The sequence below is a fragment of the Halyomorpha halys genome, unplaced genomic scaffold, assembly GCF_000696795.3.
Source record: "Halyomorpha halys isolate HHAL.00 unplaced genomic scaffold, Hhal_1.1 Scaffold1252.1, whole genome shotgun sequence".
Taxonomy (NCBI): domain Eukaryota; kingdom Metazoa; phylum Arthropoda; class Insecta; order Hemiptera; family Pentatomidae; genus Halyomorpha; species Halyomorpha halys.
Genome location: NW_027106026.1, coordinates 136,630 through 155,241, shown reverse-complemented (window position 1 = coordinate 155,241; position 18,612 = coordinate 136,630). Strand labels below are relative to the sequence as shown.

The 18,612-nt window shown below is 30.9% G+C and overlaps 1 protein-coding gene across 1 annotated transcript in view; it reads left to right on the top strand.

The window, feature by feature from the left end:
• LOC106688995 (trace amine-associated receptor 8c-like) overlaps positions 1 to 18,612 on the top strand; it is a gene marked incomplete at its 3' end in the record, with an annotated part of 134,430 nt that overhangs the window by 45,828 nt on the left and 69,990 nt on the right. The window contains exon 2 of the mRNA XM_067053618.1: positions 14,789 to 14,914. Coding sequence (XP_066909719.1) covers positions 14,789 to 14,914 — 126 coding nt within the window. The remainder of the gene's footprint in view (positions 1 to 14,788; positions 14,915 to 18,612) is intronic.

The window sequence follows — 18,612 nt, the reverse complement described above, 5'->3', positions numbered from 1 at the left end:
AGGAATCACCTTTTTGCTGCTACATACATATATACACACACATGAGGGATTAAAATCATATAAGGCATAGGGCTTAGGGTTATCTGAAGCTATATCTTAAATTGATATCTCAGATAAGCAAACCGACACCCTGCCGTAATGATGCTTATATATGCCACGTAGCCAAAACAAAAGAATCCATTTGAATAGTAAGATGAATGAAAAATACAAATAATTATTTTGAGAAGTTTTTCTTGAAAACGAACATACATTATCTTGAACAGTGAGAAATTATTAATCCTAGTTTTTGTCTTATATAGTTTATAGTTGTTAACAAAAAAAAAAGATAATCCTTACATTACGAAATTTCTTCTGAATTAAAAGATAGTTGAATGAATGAAACGTGTTTCTTTATAAGCAAAATACAAAATTGGATCTATTTAAAAAATAATTAACCCATAGACAATAGAAAAAACATTCATCTGTCGGAGCCTGTGTGCAATTTAAAATATATAAAAACCAAAACTTTTTTTCAAAAATAAGTTGTATGCTTTAAAAACAATGCTTATAATAAGTCAATAATCTAAAATAACAGTATCTACGTTAAAAAAAAAAAATGATATCAAACTTGTAACAAATTGTGATATGGCATTCATCACTCACATGTCAACTGAACTCCTTCGAGTATAGCCCATCCTACATAGTTGCTAAGGTTAACAGAAGGTTAAGAGGAGATAAAGATAACAATAACAATAAAGACAACAACAAATAATGATAAAAATAACAAATAAACATAGATGGGAGTTCCTATCAGATTGAAAACAAATTTCAAATGGTAAGTGGAGCATCCGTTCTCAGGTATAAAATTCCCCACTTCTTCGTTAACCCTCAAAAAGGTTAAGATTTTTTATGATATATATAAAATTTAAATTTAAATCTATACCGCTACAACCCATGAAGGGTCAGGGGTTCAGTACTTTGTAAAGAAGTACTGTTACTAGGCCAACGGTTGTGCAAGGAGGTGATTTGGTCAGAATCACGCTTGATCGCCAGATTTTTACTCAATTAAGGGTATAATATATAATAATATGTCATTATATATTATTGTAATATATATAGGTAAAATGTCAGAATCATCAAATCTCTTGTCTAATACTGCAATATTATATTTGTGGCATTCGTTCAAAAAATAGGCAAAAGCAACGAATGAACAGATTTAATTTCATTATTTTGAACTCAAATTGTTTCAAAAGAATCAAGAGATCTAATTGAATAATCTGAGTCATTAAACTTAAAATTCGGTTGAGCAGTTTCTTAAACATTATTATAAATCTACTAATAAGTAGGTTATGAGGCACCCCTAAACACATTCAGCAACAGTCAGGTAATTAAACTTCTTTTTCAACTTAAAAAATCATTATATCGCTTGGAAAAAAGCTCAAAGCATCAAACTTTCGCTTTCTGCAAGAATGTCCCATAAATTGAAGATGCAATAAAAATGAAGGTTAAAAATAGAATATATCATAAAATTAATCTGGTTGAAAAGAATGACCAAAGTGCGAAGTAAAACAGTCTTTTATGGCTGAAGACAGATATCAAAGAGTGGAGAAAATTTTCCGGAGCTCATAAACCAGTCAAACATTAAAAGAGTCAATAGCTGCTAACTATAGTGCTCCACTTACTGGAATCGAAAGACATAAAAAGTGAAATATACATTCAGTTCTTGCTGACAGTTTAGGCCCGTAAATTTACCAAAAGGCAAGCGAAATGGAATTTCTTTAAGCTGGTGAATTATAGGAGTCAGAAAACGTATCCATTTCACCTCAATCAATTATGAGTCATTAATAGTTTTATTTTGATTATTTCTCTAGAGGTGTGAAAAAAAAGAAGTTATTATTATTTTTAGTTTTTTTGTTCAGAAGGCGCAGTTACTGTTCAATGTTCATTTGAAATAGCAGATACGAACTGTGCTATTCACGAAAATCGATGAATTTTAAAAATTAACTGATTACTTATAATGTAAAAATTAATTTTTTGGGTTAGTTTTTTAAATAATCTTACAGAGAGGAAATTTAGTTGATAAATGTACAAGCCATTATTATTATTATACTCCTGAAGAATATCAAAAAAAATCTTATCGAATTTTTGGGGATAGGTTTGGTGTTTTTTGTTATTACTCCCTCTCCCTACTAAAAAAAAAAAATGCAGCTGGCGCTTAACTTTTCTTTTTTTTCAGTGTGAAAAACTCATTCGTTCATGTAATATTCAGATATGTGTATTTTGTTTTTATTTCTATTGAGGTTCTGTCGTAAAGTTTCAAGTTGCAATATTTTAGTTAATTTGAAAAATCACAACACAAGTATTATTTAACCAGAACCTCCACGAAATTAAATTAAAAATGATCCTAGATACTCGTCATTGTCACCCATCAATTTTTAAATTAAGCCTAGTATGATTCTGAAATAGTATTTATTGTTTGACTTTAATTTATAATACATAAGTAAAAAAATATTCAATTTGTACCACTACAAATCATGAAGGGAAATAATTTTACTAAACCAACGGTTGTACAAGGAGGTGATTTGGTCAGAATCACGCTCGACCGCCAGATTTTTACCCAATTAAGAGTACCCACTTTATGAGGCTGGTTGGACCCCGGAGGGCTCCCGAATCCACAGGGTTGAGTTACAGTGAATTAGAAAATAATTATCTACCACAATCGGATTCAAACCCGTGTCCTTGGAGTTAGTAGCATAATGCCTTGCCATTGCACCACCCACTCCTATTTATATAGGTAATGAATAACGAATTTAAATAATAAACTGTTGTATAGTAATTTGCAACGTTTCATTATTACCAAAAGAGTATTTCTCAATAATTATTAAGATTTCGTAACGATCCAAATCATCTGTTATTTTTTTAAATAGATATTTTGCGGAATTTAATTTAAATTTGTATATTTTCATAAAAACTGCAGGATTTTATTAAAATAACTGGAAGTTGGACTAAACAAGGTTCTAATTATTAGAAATTTATACTCGCAAATCATTAAAAGGTAGTCCTAAAAAGTCAAATAAAATTAGATAATAGAAAAGTGAGAATTATCAGATGAACCAAGAAATATATTCACACAAAACTTAGTGTTCAATATAAAAATTAATAAGTTTTCTATCTGAAAATTAGTGTAAAACATAGTAGAAGCACAGTTGAGAATAATATAGGCCTTATGGATGTCTAAATTTTTCCACTTAATTGAAAAGATGACTTACCCTTTAATCATTTAATTATAATTCGATTCATTTAAATATAAATAAAATCCTTTCTTTAATAGATGGATATGAGCACCATTAGCTATAGAATTAATATAATCTACCCTATAGCCTCTAAGCCATACATTATAGCCTCTATTAAAAAATCAATTTAGTCCAATTTTTTTTAAATCATATTATAAGAATTGGACATTTTTTTATGTATTTCACATTTTAAGAAAACAAATTATCTTTTATCTTTATTTGAGAATATATATGCTTTTGTTGTATGTCTTATTGAATAAAGGTTTCTGGGTAAGAAATACTGACCGTTGGCACATTACATCATAGAATTTTATAATGGGGTATTTTGAATAGAGGAACTTTCCTCATCTCAGTTTGCAGTCCTATTCAGTCCCTACAATGAACTTTCTTCCTAGAAGGTTCAAGAAGGAAAATTCTCGCAATGGTCCTCATAATTCTTTTCATTATCCTAGTATGAGTTTAAAGTTTCATACGTCAAAGTAGAGACATTTTGACAACAATGTAAGACCTTAAGATTAAATTAATTCCATTCAAAATTTTCAGAGGCGTAATAGTTGGAGAGGCCTGGGAATAGGAAACTGTCTTTCTTATCATAAAGGTCCTCGTTATATCGTCCAGTCGACTGGTAAAGAGACCAATAACAGGGAAATGATAATGGGTTATCCAAAGTGCTCTGTCAACTTAGATCTGGAAAAGGTTGGCGATAGTCATTGTCAGAGGAATTATCAAGCAATGGAGCTAGATTTATTTATTTTTTGTTTTTAGCAATTATTAAGTCCACATCGTCTCGAAACGTCCCCAAGTTTTATTCAATTTCATTTTCATATCCTTAAAATTGTAATAATTAAAAAAAAATTCTCATATTTAACCTTCTATTATATCAATATTATATTTTGATTTGAAAAAAAAAAAGTATAAGGCAGTGGAAGTCCAAATGTGACGGGAGCTCTTTGAGGACGATATAAAAAAATCAGACGGGGGATCTTTACTGTTTGCTCAGCCTCTGCCTGGCCCGGTAAGGGCTTATGCTACAAAAATAATAAATCGCCCCCATGTTTACTTTAGAGGATGGGACTCCGACAACCTTGAAAAGAACCGTTCTTATGCTAATGGTTTTGGAAAGTAAATATAGCCTTCTTTTCACATGTTCTGTTTTATTCCAGATATTTCGACGAAAAAAAATATTTCAAAACGGCACACATGTTATTCTTCTTACTACCATATTATATGTAAATTTATTCCATTAATGTTATCGTAGAGCAGGAGTGATTTTGCGGCATAGAGTTTTAATGTCAAAGCTGGATAATTCCAGTAAAATATCAGATTTTCTGAATTGACTCCATTTTTGTCAGATAAATGCTATATATAGTTTATACTATAAACTGTTTTTCGCTATCCAAATTCTATTTTATTTATTTAATTTGAAGTGTTTCCACCACTAGGGTCATTTAAACTGGAATTACATATGTAATAGATTGCAATTTACTGATACACAAAGTAACAATTACAGAGTGAGAAATTTACAATTACAATTTTCATTTTGCATAGTTACAATTACAATTGACATAGTTAGTAAATTACTATATTAAATTATCCAACTACTTATACATGCTGTAATTACAGTTACACTATATGTGATCATAGATTTTCATGGTTTTTAAAAAGTGAATAAGTTTTGTTGTTGTGGGATCTTCTCTCATCATTTTCTGTAAATCTGATGAGAATTGGTGTGATTCGTGAGCAATAGATTCAGTGATAATGTGCCTAAAGAAAAGTTCGTTTCCGCAGTAGCGACAAATAGACGCATAACCTTTTTCATAAGATGGCAAGTGGTGAGTCAAGTATGGCTTATTAGGAAACGAGTTAGAACTACATCTTCTCTGCGTGGCGGAGTAAAGTTTCTGTCTGAACGTTTACTTATTTATTTATTATTATAACATGTTATAATATAACATCTTTGAATGTTGATGATTTTATGATGTTACAGGTCGTCTTTATAGCTAGTGTGGAATTCGAATCTGCCTTTTCATTCACGATAATCCCGGAATGACTTGGTCAATTATACAAACAAAACCATACAATCCATGTTATTATGTCGAAAATGGATCTTGTAAAGATTTGAGGGCAGACTTCGAATCAGAACAGATCACTGAGTGGAGACAGTTTTGAGGGATATTGCAAATTGCGCGATTGATTCCGAAGAGTTCTGCAGTGTGTATACCCAAGAATGTGGTTGTAACGAGAATAAGGTATGATAATCTGAAACAAAAACCGTGCCTACTGCTTCGTCTGCTTTGGAATCATCAGTAAAAATGAAGTTCCAATCGTATTAGTTAGTTTTAAATTTATTGAACTTATTTAATGTGATAATTGCGGTTGAAGTAGTTATTTTTGACTGGTGGGAGGGGTAACAACCATGCTTACTATATATTGCTCATCAAAATCTCACTCCATTTCAAATGTAATGAAGCAAAATCCCTCACAAGTAGTCCAATTATATGAAATTCTTACTTTAGACATGGAATTTTTTTCTTCAAGTCTTGGAAAGTGGTTAACATAACTCATACTCACATATTAGGTTTCTCACCGTCCAATTGTACAGAGGACATCAGGAGCCAGAATACAGCCGTTAGTTACCAGTTTCTTTTTTTTATTTTTATGGATTAATTAATGAACTAAAAAAAAAACAGGCCGCTCCAATCCACAATTTTTGTTTTTGTCTCCATTCATATATATTCTAATTTCAGCAGATTATTAGCATTGAAATCGAGTAATATTATATGTAATAGAGAGGAAAAAATCGAAAGTAATCTCACATCATGATTGAAGAGCGAATATGCGACTCAATGACTTAGGTTCTCAAGTCAGGAATAAATCTTCTACCTTTACCCTGAGATAGCTTCTGATCTTCTTAGCGAATTCTCTCAGGGAGCTACTTGCCATTCCGTACTGGTATTTTAGCTCTAGCATTTAACTATTTTTAGTTAGTTTCCTTAATTCTATAGAAACGACACAACAGATTCGTTGCAGGCATCAACAGCACTTCAGCGATTATTAAAAAGTAGATTATATATTCATTTCGTGGCGGCCCCTATAAATGAATCGTTACTTTCCCAGTCTGTACTTGTTATGTTACGTTAAAAATAAATAATAATATTAATAAATGATTTAATTAATAGATTTCTATGATGATAATATTTTTATAAATCAACGCTTAATCCCATCATATTATATTATGTTAAAATACTACCTACCTACTAATTATAAATTCGCTATATGTATATACGCTATGCTTCATCGTCACTTAAAAGGGTGAGAGAGTCCATAAATAGAATTGTTAACACCCAACTATTACTATAAGCAATCACTTCAACAACTATTATTATGAACTAAATCGCTATTTCTTGAAGCTGTCCTAAATAAGCTAATAGAAGTTATCCTAACTAACCGACCCCGGACCATAGGATACCCTAACTTTAGTTTTCTTAGGCATATACTCCATTTAAACATGATGCTGTATCATGGAGGTCACATCATTTGTTCATGTTCTTAGGCCAATTCCCATGGAGCCACAAACCTTTACTATAATTCCTTGGACAAAAGACCCCTCGCAACTGTTAGCCTTGCCCACCTATGATGTTCTTTTGTATGGATATCGTTTAATCGTGGTATGATATATGTTAAATCGTCAAATGGATATCGTTATATCATTGTATAATATGTGTTAAATCTTTGTATGGATGCAGTTAAATCGTTCGCTATTTCAATCTTCTCACGGGGCCCATCGTTACTTTCCATTAACAAGATGATTTAAACTAGATAATACCTTCGTTTTGAACCTAGAATACAGAGTTGATACTGGGTTCATAAATTTTTCTGAAATGACCCTACTGATTTGAAAATTTACTGAGAAAAATCTTTTTACTGTTGACAAAAATATACTTTAGGTTTTTCAACACCAAATGCCAATATAATTTGGTCAACAACGTCAGTACCTTTATTCTAATTTTTTATTTTAAGTCAGACCTTCGGCAGTCCCGGGAACGCGGGAAGATTTTGATATAAACAGATTGGTTTAATTACTTTTGCATTTGACCACTCTATTACGAGAGATTCATCAAAACTGAGTGAAGACAGATTATATTTGAAGGGAGATGGTCCAGATGGTGGTAAAAAAAAATAATGATGATAATTAACCCAAATAGTACTAAAGCTATTTACTTGTAGTTACCAACGATTCACCTTACTTTGCAAAGCTTTGTTATATCTAAACAAAAAGATACAATAAAATTTAAAATATTTTAAACAGGGCAAGAAGTATGAAATGTCACGAACAATAATATATGGTAGAACTATAAAATGTATAAAAATGAGAAGAATAAATTAAAAGAAATTAGATACAAGATGTTCAGAAATGCGTATAAATAAAAAATACAGTAACAAAAGTTGTGCATAAAATGAACAGGTGAGGTATCCAATAAAATAATAAATAAAAGAAAAGTAAACACAATAAAGAATACGAAAATCAAAAGACAGAAAAATAGATTTGGAAATAAGGGAAAATTAAATATATGAAGAGGAAAATTGGAGGTAGGCAAAAGGAAAATAATGAACAAATGTTGATACTAACCATACTTATAGCAAGGGTTAGTGGCATGTGGGGGTGGTGACTTTAAGTAAGTTCACAATTAACGTTCAAATTTTAATTATTAATTAATGGATTAAGATTAATCGACGCCATCAAGCATACTTCAAGTAACATAAAATTATGATAATTTTAAAGATTAATTGTAATTTTATTTTACCTAATGAGTGGTATAAAACATAGTCCAGTATCATATTTTTTTTAAAAAACCAACAGTTCTAAATTCAGTCCGTAACATTAAAGATATTCTATGTTTGCAATTAATGATCTATACATAAGTTACTCTTTTTGTTACTTTTAATAAATAAATAAGGTACTGTCAGAAATATAAGTGTAACAATTTTCAGGAAAGTTTCAGCTGTTCTGGGTTGTCAGGAAAATTCTCTTATAACTTTGATGCCTATAGCTACTCCAAGTTTAATTCCGCAGGCGGTACGTTAGATTGACTTCTACGATAACGTTATTTGGTAGACTTAGAATGTGTATCCGAGTATAAAGAATCAGGGACCGAAAATGAATATTAATTTTTATTCTATTTTTTTAGTATATTAATTGATATCCGGTTTAAATAAGTTGTACTGCAATTTGGAAAATATTCAGTTTCAGGTATATTCCGTTACTACTTGATTCAGATCGGTCAGCTAGAATGATGTTTTTGCGTTTTTTTCTGAAAACTGAATAGTAACCATTTCAAGTTCGAGCTGAAAAGAGCTATCCTAGGCTGGTAAAAAATGAACTACCCTCATTTCGTAAAAAAAAAAAAAATAAATAATATATATATATTTAATTTTTAGTAACTGTTTATATTTGAAAAACAGTTGTTTTTTTTAGGTATATGCTAAAACTGAAAAAATACATTCTTTTTTTGTATTATCGTTGTGACTAGGAAGTTAGAAAACCATTAATCCAGATTCATCATCTCAAAAAACAGAATCATCAAGAAAAAAATTCAATACTTTTTTCCAAAACACACCCTATTCGGATCTTCAACGTAAGAGTTATTTTTATAGCTCGCTCTTGTGGAACATGTATGAGAATTAGATGAAATATAAAAAATATTTAGGAATTGTTTTATAATATAATTTTGTATAGACTATTTGTATTTGTTTTCGTGTTCTATGCGGAAAAAAAAAAAAAAAATAGGGTTTCTATGTCGTTATTTGCAGCCTGCCCTTAGCTAGATGATAAAAAAAAAATGAATCTCGGATTCAGTATTCCGGTATAAAATAACTTTTTTGATCCATGGATGACTCAGCCACTGGGAGACAGAAAAAGGGACGTTCCGATATTTCCGATATTTTCAGGTATTGATACTTTTCATTCGATACTTGTGGTATGTGTATCGATACTTTACTTCCAGTATTATCAGAATATCAAGACATTTTCTTTAATAATGCTGGATATCGATATTTTTGATAAATTATCGTGTCGAAAGTAATATTGATACTTTGGTGGTAATTGATTTGTGAGTGAAAATAATGACTAGAGCAGAGTGGTGAACTACCCGTTTACTTTCCGTTACGTCAACAGTTATGCGAAAAAAAGATGTTTGTAAAAAGATTTTCCAATTAAGCTCTCCGTGACAAAAAATTATTAAAGGCCAATCATGAATATAGATTGATTCACATAATTCTACTTAACGGCTTTATGTTTTGTTACGTATGTATTGAAACGTATATAAATATTTTACAATAATGCATACATTCTCAATAATTATTTCAGAACTCCATATTGACATTCTTACAGCTGACGAAATTTAAGAAAGCACCAGTAAATTAATTTTTGTAAAAATGTGGATTTGGCAAGAAAGAATTTGGCAAGAAAGAATCATAAGGCAAATACACAAAAAAATATATTATTTGCAGGACTTGATGATATGAGGCTTTTAGGTGTCTTCATTGATTCTTACATAACTCTTCTTTTATAATATTGATGTTTTTATTTCGACGTTGTCTCTAATTGCGAATAATTTAGTTTGACAGTTAATAAAATAACAAAACCTCCATGGGTTAGTCAATGATCCTCGGATAGAAGATAGTCCGGACTGACTTTGACTTAATGTTGCCAGATCAGATGATGTCAAAGCTTTCTCTGTGCTTCATTAGCTCTGCCACGTCAGCCTTTCTCTGTCATCCTTCCAGATTAGGGAACCCCATCTTCCCTCTAATAATGTTTCTCAAGGCATCTTTGAGGTTACGTTTCTAGATATATTTTTACTTTAAGAACAGCGAAAACAATATAAACAAATTAATCTAAGCCTACAAGATGCCTAAGTGATTTCGTAAAATAAAATGCCAATGATACGCAGACAAAGCAAGTTTGAAAAATATTTTTCAAAAATCAGAGAAATGTAAATTGGACATGAACTAATATCGTCACCTTAAACTAGAACAACAAAAAAAAAAACGAACTTTGATCGTGAGTTTGTCCTCGCTAATAATCAGGAAACAATAAGAACACTAATATTCAACCAAGTATTTTTGATTATAGTTGATGATTAAAACTGATTTTTCGTGGAATTCCATTTTTGTTCCCTAGGTTTAGATTTATCTCCTCACCAAATCTTGACATAATACGAGAAAGACATTCAAATAGAACTAATTATAGTATGTACAAAATTACATTGTATGATTTTTTTCACAATTCAGTACGTTTTGTTTGTTTGTTAGTTTTGAAAGGACGTTTAACAGCCTGGTCATCAACGCCCGTTGGTTGTTGGTTTTGGTAAGGCCTAGTTGTTCCATAGTCATAGCTTTGGTATGGTGTACACTGATCCGCACCAATGGGATTCATTTCCGTGAGATTTGAAATATTATCTAGCTAGACAATTATAATTTGTTTAATAATCGTTACGATAGTGGAAAGGATGATGAAAAGCAGATAAGTAACTGTTATAATTTTAAAAATAAGACAAGATAAATAGATAATTATAATAATTAAAGGCTGGTCATTAAGTTAGTCTGATGGATGAATCTAATGACTTTCTATTACGGATTCGTTGTTTCTCAACGCCATTGGAACATTTGTTGTTATCCCTAACTGGTTCAGAGTTAATGTGTAGTGATGACATTCTTCAAAAATATGTTTGACAGTCAGATTACTATTACATTTCGAACATTTTGGAGGGGCCTCTCCTGTTGTGAGGTGGATGAGGTGGTTTTGAGTAAGTTAATACGTTATGTAATAACGTACATGAGTACGTTTGTGGTTTATGCACGTTTTAATCTATTTGTGCAAAATTTAATTTGTGTATTTAAGTGTTTAGTGTCAGTTTTGTAATTTACTGTGTATGTTTTTTGTTATATGTATAGGTTCCAGAAATCTTCTGCTTTTTGTGTTTTGTGCTGTATCTATTATTTTAGGGTTTTCAAAGTTGAATTCATGGTTCAATTTTATGCTGTGGTAGGCCAGAGCTGTGAAATTTATATTTTTACAATAAATTTTTCTGCAAGCTATAAATATAACATAAAGCGAGACACAGTAAACTAAAAAACTGACAATAACACTTAAATACACATTACGCCAACATTATAAATAGACTCAACATAAAAAATCAGAGGAATAAATGGGTTTAGAAAAAAGTGACTAAGTTTAATTTAAAATGCAAAGTTGGACATATAAATAGGGAGGTAACAGCACACTGCACATGAGATAAAGTCCAAAGAGATAGCAAGAAATATAGAGCAATTGTTGTGCTAAAGAGAGAAGAAGTATGCACCAATAAGTAATGACAACAAAGTGAGAACAGTGTAAAGCAATGTAGATTTGACATGATTTCCTTTATGAAATTCAAATTTTTGATTGATTATGAGGTTATTAATCAGGGATTATAATTGTATGAAATGTAATACACATAGATAAAGATTGTTATTATGGTGGATTATTTTTGTTTGTAGGTTATAAAAGTACATGAATATAGAACAATAATCCCGAAACGTTGTGCTACAATATGTTCATTTAAAATAAATTACATTTTGGGAGTTTTTTAACCTCAAAAAGTTTTTATTGATACAATGTGTACTATATATACATATTGAGTAAAAATGAAAACAAATACTATCGCAAGTAGAACAACTATATATTGTTTTATTTAAGTAATTAGCATCATAGATAAATACTAGTTAAGCATTCAACACAACTATAGTTTCACTTACTTTATTTATAATTAAAAAGATTCTGCGTAACCTTTAACATCAATAACAAGTACACAATAACTTTTCTTCTCCCATGCTGAATTATTTATTCTTCACATATAAACAATATTTGTTTTGCCGAGGAACTGATTCACATGCTATAAATTTAGCGATATATATAGTCGTTCCTAGACATTTCGTGACAGGCGTTGCTTGACTGAATAGAGGCGTGACCTCAAATATCGTGGTGTACCCGAGAATAGTGTAAGCTCACCAACTTAATTTGGCCTAGGCTGTTGTCACTAATCACTGCCGGCCGCAGGTATCCCAAATACGAGGCCCCTATACTTCACCCCTGACTACAATGCCGGTCCCTGGACAGAACATTATTCATGCCACTTACGTTCCCCCTATTCGGGTTGTGGAGGTAGTGGGAGCTGCCTTAACGGTCTCTGACGAAATCATTTCCTTCACTTTCACAAATCTATTTTTTGTTAAATAAGTAATGAAGAATTATGTTTCATCACTGTATTTTGTTCTAAACCTCAAAGTGACATTCAGTGCTAAATCTAATATGAATTCGTACACCACGAGCTACGAGTTTTTTTTTATTTATTGAAATTTACAAAGTGTAAAAAAAAAATGCAACAAGTAAATGTGGCAAATGTTTCAGAACACGTGATGATCTTGGGAAGGAACAACCCAATGGCGATGCTTCAATCATTGCTTTAAATTGAAAGATTCCGTGGCTATCTTCTTTTCAGAGGTTTTCAAGGATGAGATATTAAGGACTAATGGGTTTGGGTGGGTAAGGATTTTGGAATGAAAGGAGGTATGTATGTATATTCGGGTGTCAAATCTACAAGGAATGAGATGTTGGGGTCATCATGGATGAGTTTATTTGTGTAGTAATATGGAGCATTAAGGATTTTGGATCGTGAGGATTGGATACGGGAGGAATTTGATGGTTTGGTGGAGCCCCACTGCTCAATTCCGTATGTCCAAATAGATCTGACTATAAGAGTTTTCTGTAGTAAATGAGTTTTTTTTTTTAGTTTTTTTCGTACCCCCCTGACGGAATAAATACTTGAATACAAACATACAGGTAGGTATATGTATATCTGGTAGTTTGTAATTCCTTCGATTGCCTTGTGGCATTTTAAGGTATAGTAAATGGGAATATTAGACGGTTTGTCAACTAGGTGTTGTAGTAATTGAAATCTACGAATAGTTTCCAGTCATTTCAGTCTAGTATGGGGATTCCGAGTAAGTATCTTGTCAAGATGGAGTTTTATGCAGTCAGTCTGTTCAACAGGAGTTAGTGGGATATTAAAAAAATATTCAGTAGATTAGGTGAGTAGAGGTTTATGTATATCTATGAGCTACGAGTTTTAAACATACCTTATGATCCTTAAAATCCTTCAAGAAACAAACATAGATATATTTCAGGAAAATTAACCCTTTGATGCCTATAAGATACCAAGTAAATATTTTTTATATCTTCTTTCTGTTCTGACTACGTTGAGTCTAAATTGCATAAGAATATAGTGTAACAAAAAAAAATTAATGGATTTTGCCAACACATAGGTGTCAACACAATAATTTGTAATACAATTTTGAAAAGTGTATTATATGTTAGTGACAATGCACATTAAATTTAATAAAATGTTAATTTAGGATTTTTACGTATGTTTGGAATAAAACTAAGTTTAAATCATGCTGGAGCCTCAGAACTCCTTCAATACAATGATCGTAACGAATAATATATTACACCTCATATTTACAAACATTATTTATACATTTTATCAGACTTCAACAAATTCATACTATAACTCTTAAAAAAGAAAGTTAAAAAAATTAACTAACTTGCTTTTACTGGAATTTTTTAATATAAAAATAAAGAAAATGTTATATAACTAACCTAACTTAAATTCAGAACATGAAATCAGAATGGATAATCTATTTTAATCTGATATTGACATTGGCAGAAACATTCAATTTCATTTGTAGAATCTCTGATAACTAAGTTGAATAAATTTTCAATGTTTTCTTATATGTTTTATGAATATGTTAGGCTTCATTTGTATACATTATGATTTGTTGCTTAAAAACAGTATATAAAATTAATTGACAAATATAAAACAATTTAAATAAAACAAACAAAATTAAAAACCTAACCAAAATTAAAAAGGAACCCGTTCCCACCAGCGATCAATATCATAATTGCAAATATCGATTTAGCTCTTTCTCTTTGCAACATTACAATGTTAATTTTTGCTTTGATTGTATCAATATTTTTTACCTCAATTTTTATGAGCCATTATGCCAACACATTAGAATTTTATAACAACAATGGAATAAATATATTGTGAATTATATGTTATTTTAATTTGCATACTTATTTTTTTTCTTTAACATACAGAGAAATTGTACGGACCACATTTATTTATCTAAATAATTTTATAAGCGCTTTTCTTTTGACATTTATCTTATCGATTTCTAATTACATCTAAGATTTCTCAGATATGTAAATATATAAAAGTAATAAATAAAAAATATATATATCAAATGTATAGTTAAATGTGTAAAATTTTATTAAGAAATATTTACCTCTGACGCACACAATGTTTACAGGCGTTTTAATTCCTAATTAATTTTAATTCTCTTGATCCTCACTGTTTTTATATTATTATTTAATTTTTACAAATTAAATCATTAATTATTCTATTTGCTTGCAGCCTAGATATTTGCTGACTTCATTGGCGAGTAACGACTTGGCTATTGGTGTTTTGGTGACACCCTTTGGATTTCTTCCTGCTCTGTTTAAGTGTTGGCCATACAGTGAAACGATTTGCCAAATTCAGGTAAGATTATTTCCTAATAATTTTACAATGTCAAATCTTTAATTGAAGGAATTGATATAACAAATTATTCATCGTAATAATCTGAACTTATGACAAAATAATTGCTATTTTATTGAACTGAAATTATGATCCTAAAATGTGGATTTCAAATATTTAAAAAATGAGGTAAAATATTTTATTTAAAACTATTGCAATTTTCAGAACAATTAACTTTTTTTTTGTACCCGGTCTGTCTGATGGGCCTTAAATGGTTGATATAACCGTTACATTATACATATATTTTAACCATATATTTAAAAAAATTAACAGTTGAAGCCATAATCAACAGTTAAAATATTTTTTTCAGAACAATTAACTATTTTTTTTTATACCCTATCGGTCTGGTGGGCCTTAAATGGTTGATATAACCGTTACATTATACATATACTTTAACCATATATTTAAAAAAAAAATATTTTAACAGTTGATTATGAGGGGGGGGGGAGTTATAGTCTTGTACAAAAGACACCCCTAACTATATACAATGTTATAATAAAAAGGAAAAAAAATAGATAAGAATAAGGCTTCTTAATAAAAGAGAAAAGTAAAAATAATAACAAAAAATGGCGGTATTTGTAGACTTAACAAAACAAACAATTGCCCTCTAATGGTAAAAAGAAACAAGTTAATTTGAAAAAAATTTGAGAGAAGAGAAAAAAAAAGAAAGTAAAATAGAGGTAGTGTGAATAATAAATTAATAAATATAGAACATCTTAAATATTAGAACTTATAACAGAATGTCTTGCAGCAGCCTGGGCTTCAGTCTTTGGTTTGAGGTTGGGTTTCCCAGGTTGTAGTTCACTGCTCCTTTAACTGTTGGCAACTGGGAGTGGAACTTCATGGACCGTTTTTTGATGTACTCCTCTATTGACACCACTTGTAATTGACGATGCAATTGGCTATTTCTTATGAACTAAGCAGCATTTATTGAGATTCTAAGGACTTTATTTTGAAAAGCTTGTAAATTTTTCCTTTTCAATAAGGAAGCAGCTTTCCAGACTTCACAGCCGTGCATCAGCAGTGGCCTAAGAATTGTTTTAAATATAAGAACAGTTGTTTTTGGTTTAATTTGGAATTTCTATTTATGATAGGATATAGCATTGCTAACCTTGCGTAGGTTTGAGTTAGATTGATGTTGATATGGTGATTCCAGGTGAATTCCCAGGTTTCTTACTGGCAGGATTCCATTTCACATTTTTACTTGTGAGGATTAGTTCCGGTGGATCTGGAGGACGTTGAAGAGTAAAAACTTTTGAATTACATTTTCCAATGTTCAAGCTAATCATCAATTTAGTGAAATATTGTTCTAGATCATTAAGATGACTTTGCAAAGTGTATCTAGCGATTATTATGTCATCAAGTAGAGAAAACACAGCTGTATCGTCAGCGATCCATAGCTATGGAGATGTATGTGGACTGGATCATGTCGTGAAGGTAGAAGTAGAACAGAGTGGGAGATAGGGCTGAGCCTTGTGGAGTACCGGCATGTATTTGTCTAAGGGGGTAGATTTTGTTTATTTATTCTAACAGAAAATGTTCCACCGTTGAGGAATGAGCTCAGAATATAGTACAGGTATTTTGGAGTACCTGCTTTTTTTAGTTTATATAGTAGACCTCGATGCAAGACCTTATGGAATGCTTGTTGGAAATCCAATAACACTACCAGTTGGAGAGAAGTGGACTGTATTGAAAACCGAATTGAAAATCAGAAATAATTTCGATGTTCTGAAAAAAAATTAAGATTTTTTTTTATAACTGATTCCAGTAAGTTTCCAAAAATCGGTAATAAACTGAAAGGTATATTGCTGCTGATTTGTTTTGCGTTCTTACCAGACCTGTGAATTATAATTGTATTATAATAAGTGAAGAAAAATATCCAGTACGAAGGCAACTGTTAAAAATTGACGTGATGAAAACGACAGCTTTGTGCGTTACCTGGGTAACATTTTGGTTGCTATAACTGGGATCAAATCATGGCCAGGACTTTTCATTACCTTGAGCTTTTTAATCAGGTCCTGGATTTCTTTTGGGGTCGCGAATATTGGTGGGAGCTGAACTAACAAAATTCAGACTTATTTCCGACATAAATCGACTCATTGAATGTCGTTATACTTTTATCTATTTCCTGAGTGGTAGGAAAATATTTTTTCAGTTGTAACTTTTCACCGACAAAAATTTTGTACGTTTCCCAATCAATCACTCCATTAATGAGGAATTTTTCCACCGTTTCATTGTTTATCTGAGTTGAGAAATTAATTAATACAGGGAAATGGTCCGAATTAAAAAGTTTTGTTAATACGATATCCAGAATGTCAAATTTACAGCCAGGTCTGTAAAATGTAGGTTCATTTGTTGCATGTATTTGGATATTGTGCCTTGAGCAAATATCAAGTAAAGTATTTCCACTAGAATTTGATTTGCGGCATCCCCAGTAAATGTTTTTACAATTCATGTCACCTAAAACTAATGATTGATTCTCTGGTTATAATAGTATTAAAATTTCGTTTTGAATTAGTGTTGTTTTTTTTTTGGAGGTTTATAAACTGCTGTGACCACGGTAGAAGGAGACGAGTTTAAACTAACCGAAAAAACCTCTATATTAAATACGTTGGTAATGATGTTTTCAGTGAAATCAATATTATTTTTGATTATTCAGGCCACACCATCAGCAACCGAACAATCTCAGTCATTGCGTAAAATTTTGTAACCTGGAATCTTCAATTTGATGTTTTCGAATACAATGTGTCTCAGCTATATAGGCGATGAAATTTGATTCGAGGAAAATTTTAAATTTATTTCTTTAATGAGATATGGCATGATCATTCCAATTTAAAAATTTTAATTTTCTTAATTCCGTATCCATAGACGAAAAAATTGAGCATTCGTTGAATAATATATGATTTGTATTAAAGCGCAGTTAGTCAGGAGAGAATTAGTAACTGCTAAAAGCTGTATAGCGTGGATAGATGAGTCATAATTAGTGATAAATACGGTTTATAGCTTTGATTATAATTTATTTATTGAAGAAAATAAATTTTCACCATTTATTTCGTTGTCTTGATTAACTGCGGACTGGGTTTTTGGTTCCGGTGGTTTTGATATTGATCTAATAACATCAGCACATGAGTTTTTTGAAATGATTTTCGTGGCTGGCCTGCTTGAATTAATCTCAGATTTACGAATATTTGGTTCTGAAAGTGAGTTTATTTTATTTTTAAGGGTTTGATAATATTTACATTCCTCGTAATTAGCCGCATGCGCTAGTTCAAAATTTACACAAAATGACTTATCTGTAAATTTTAACGGGCATTTTGTGAAATTGTGTTTACCTTTGCACTTAACACACCTTGGTCCCAAATGACCAAAATTAGTTCTTCGTATGACCGTATCTTTGGCAGTTAGTACACAGGGGGAGTTGCGCATCCGCTAGTTAGCAAATGAACATATGCTACTTTGTGTCCCACAATAGACTATTTTACAGTGAACTCAAATAAAAACAGTAGTGAAAAAAAACAGTGTCAGTGAAATATTAAGTGATACTGCTCACATGAGAGCTAAAATATAGGTGAGTTGTCGCTTATTTATTAACTTTTAGTGAATCGTGTATACGTTCCTTAATTAAGGATAATTCCTTAATTAATACGTTCCTTAAACCAACA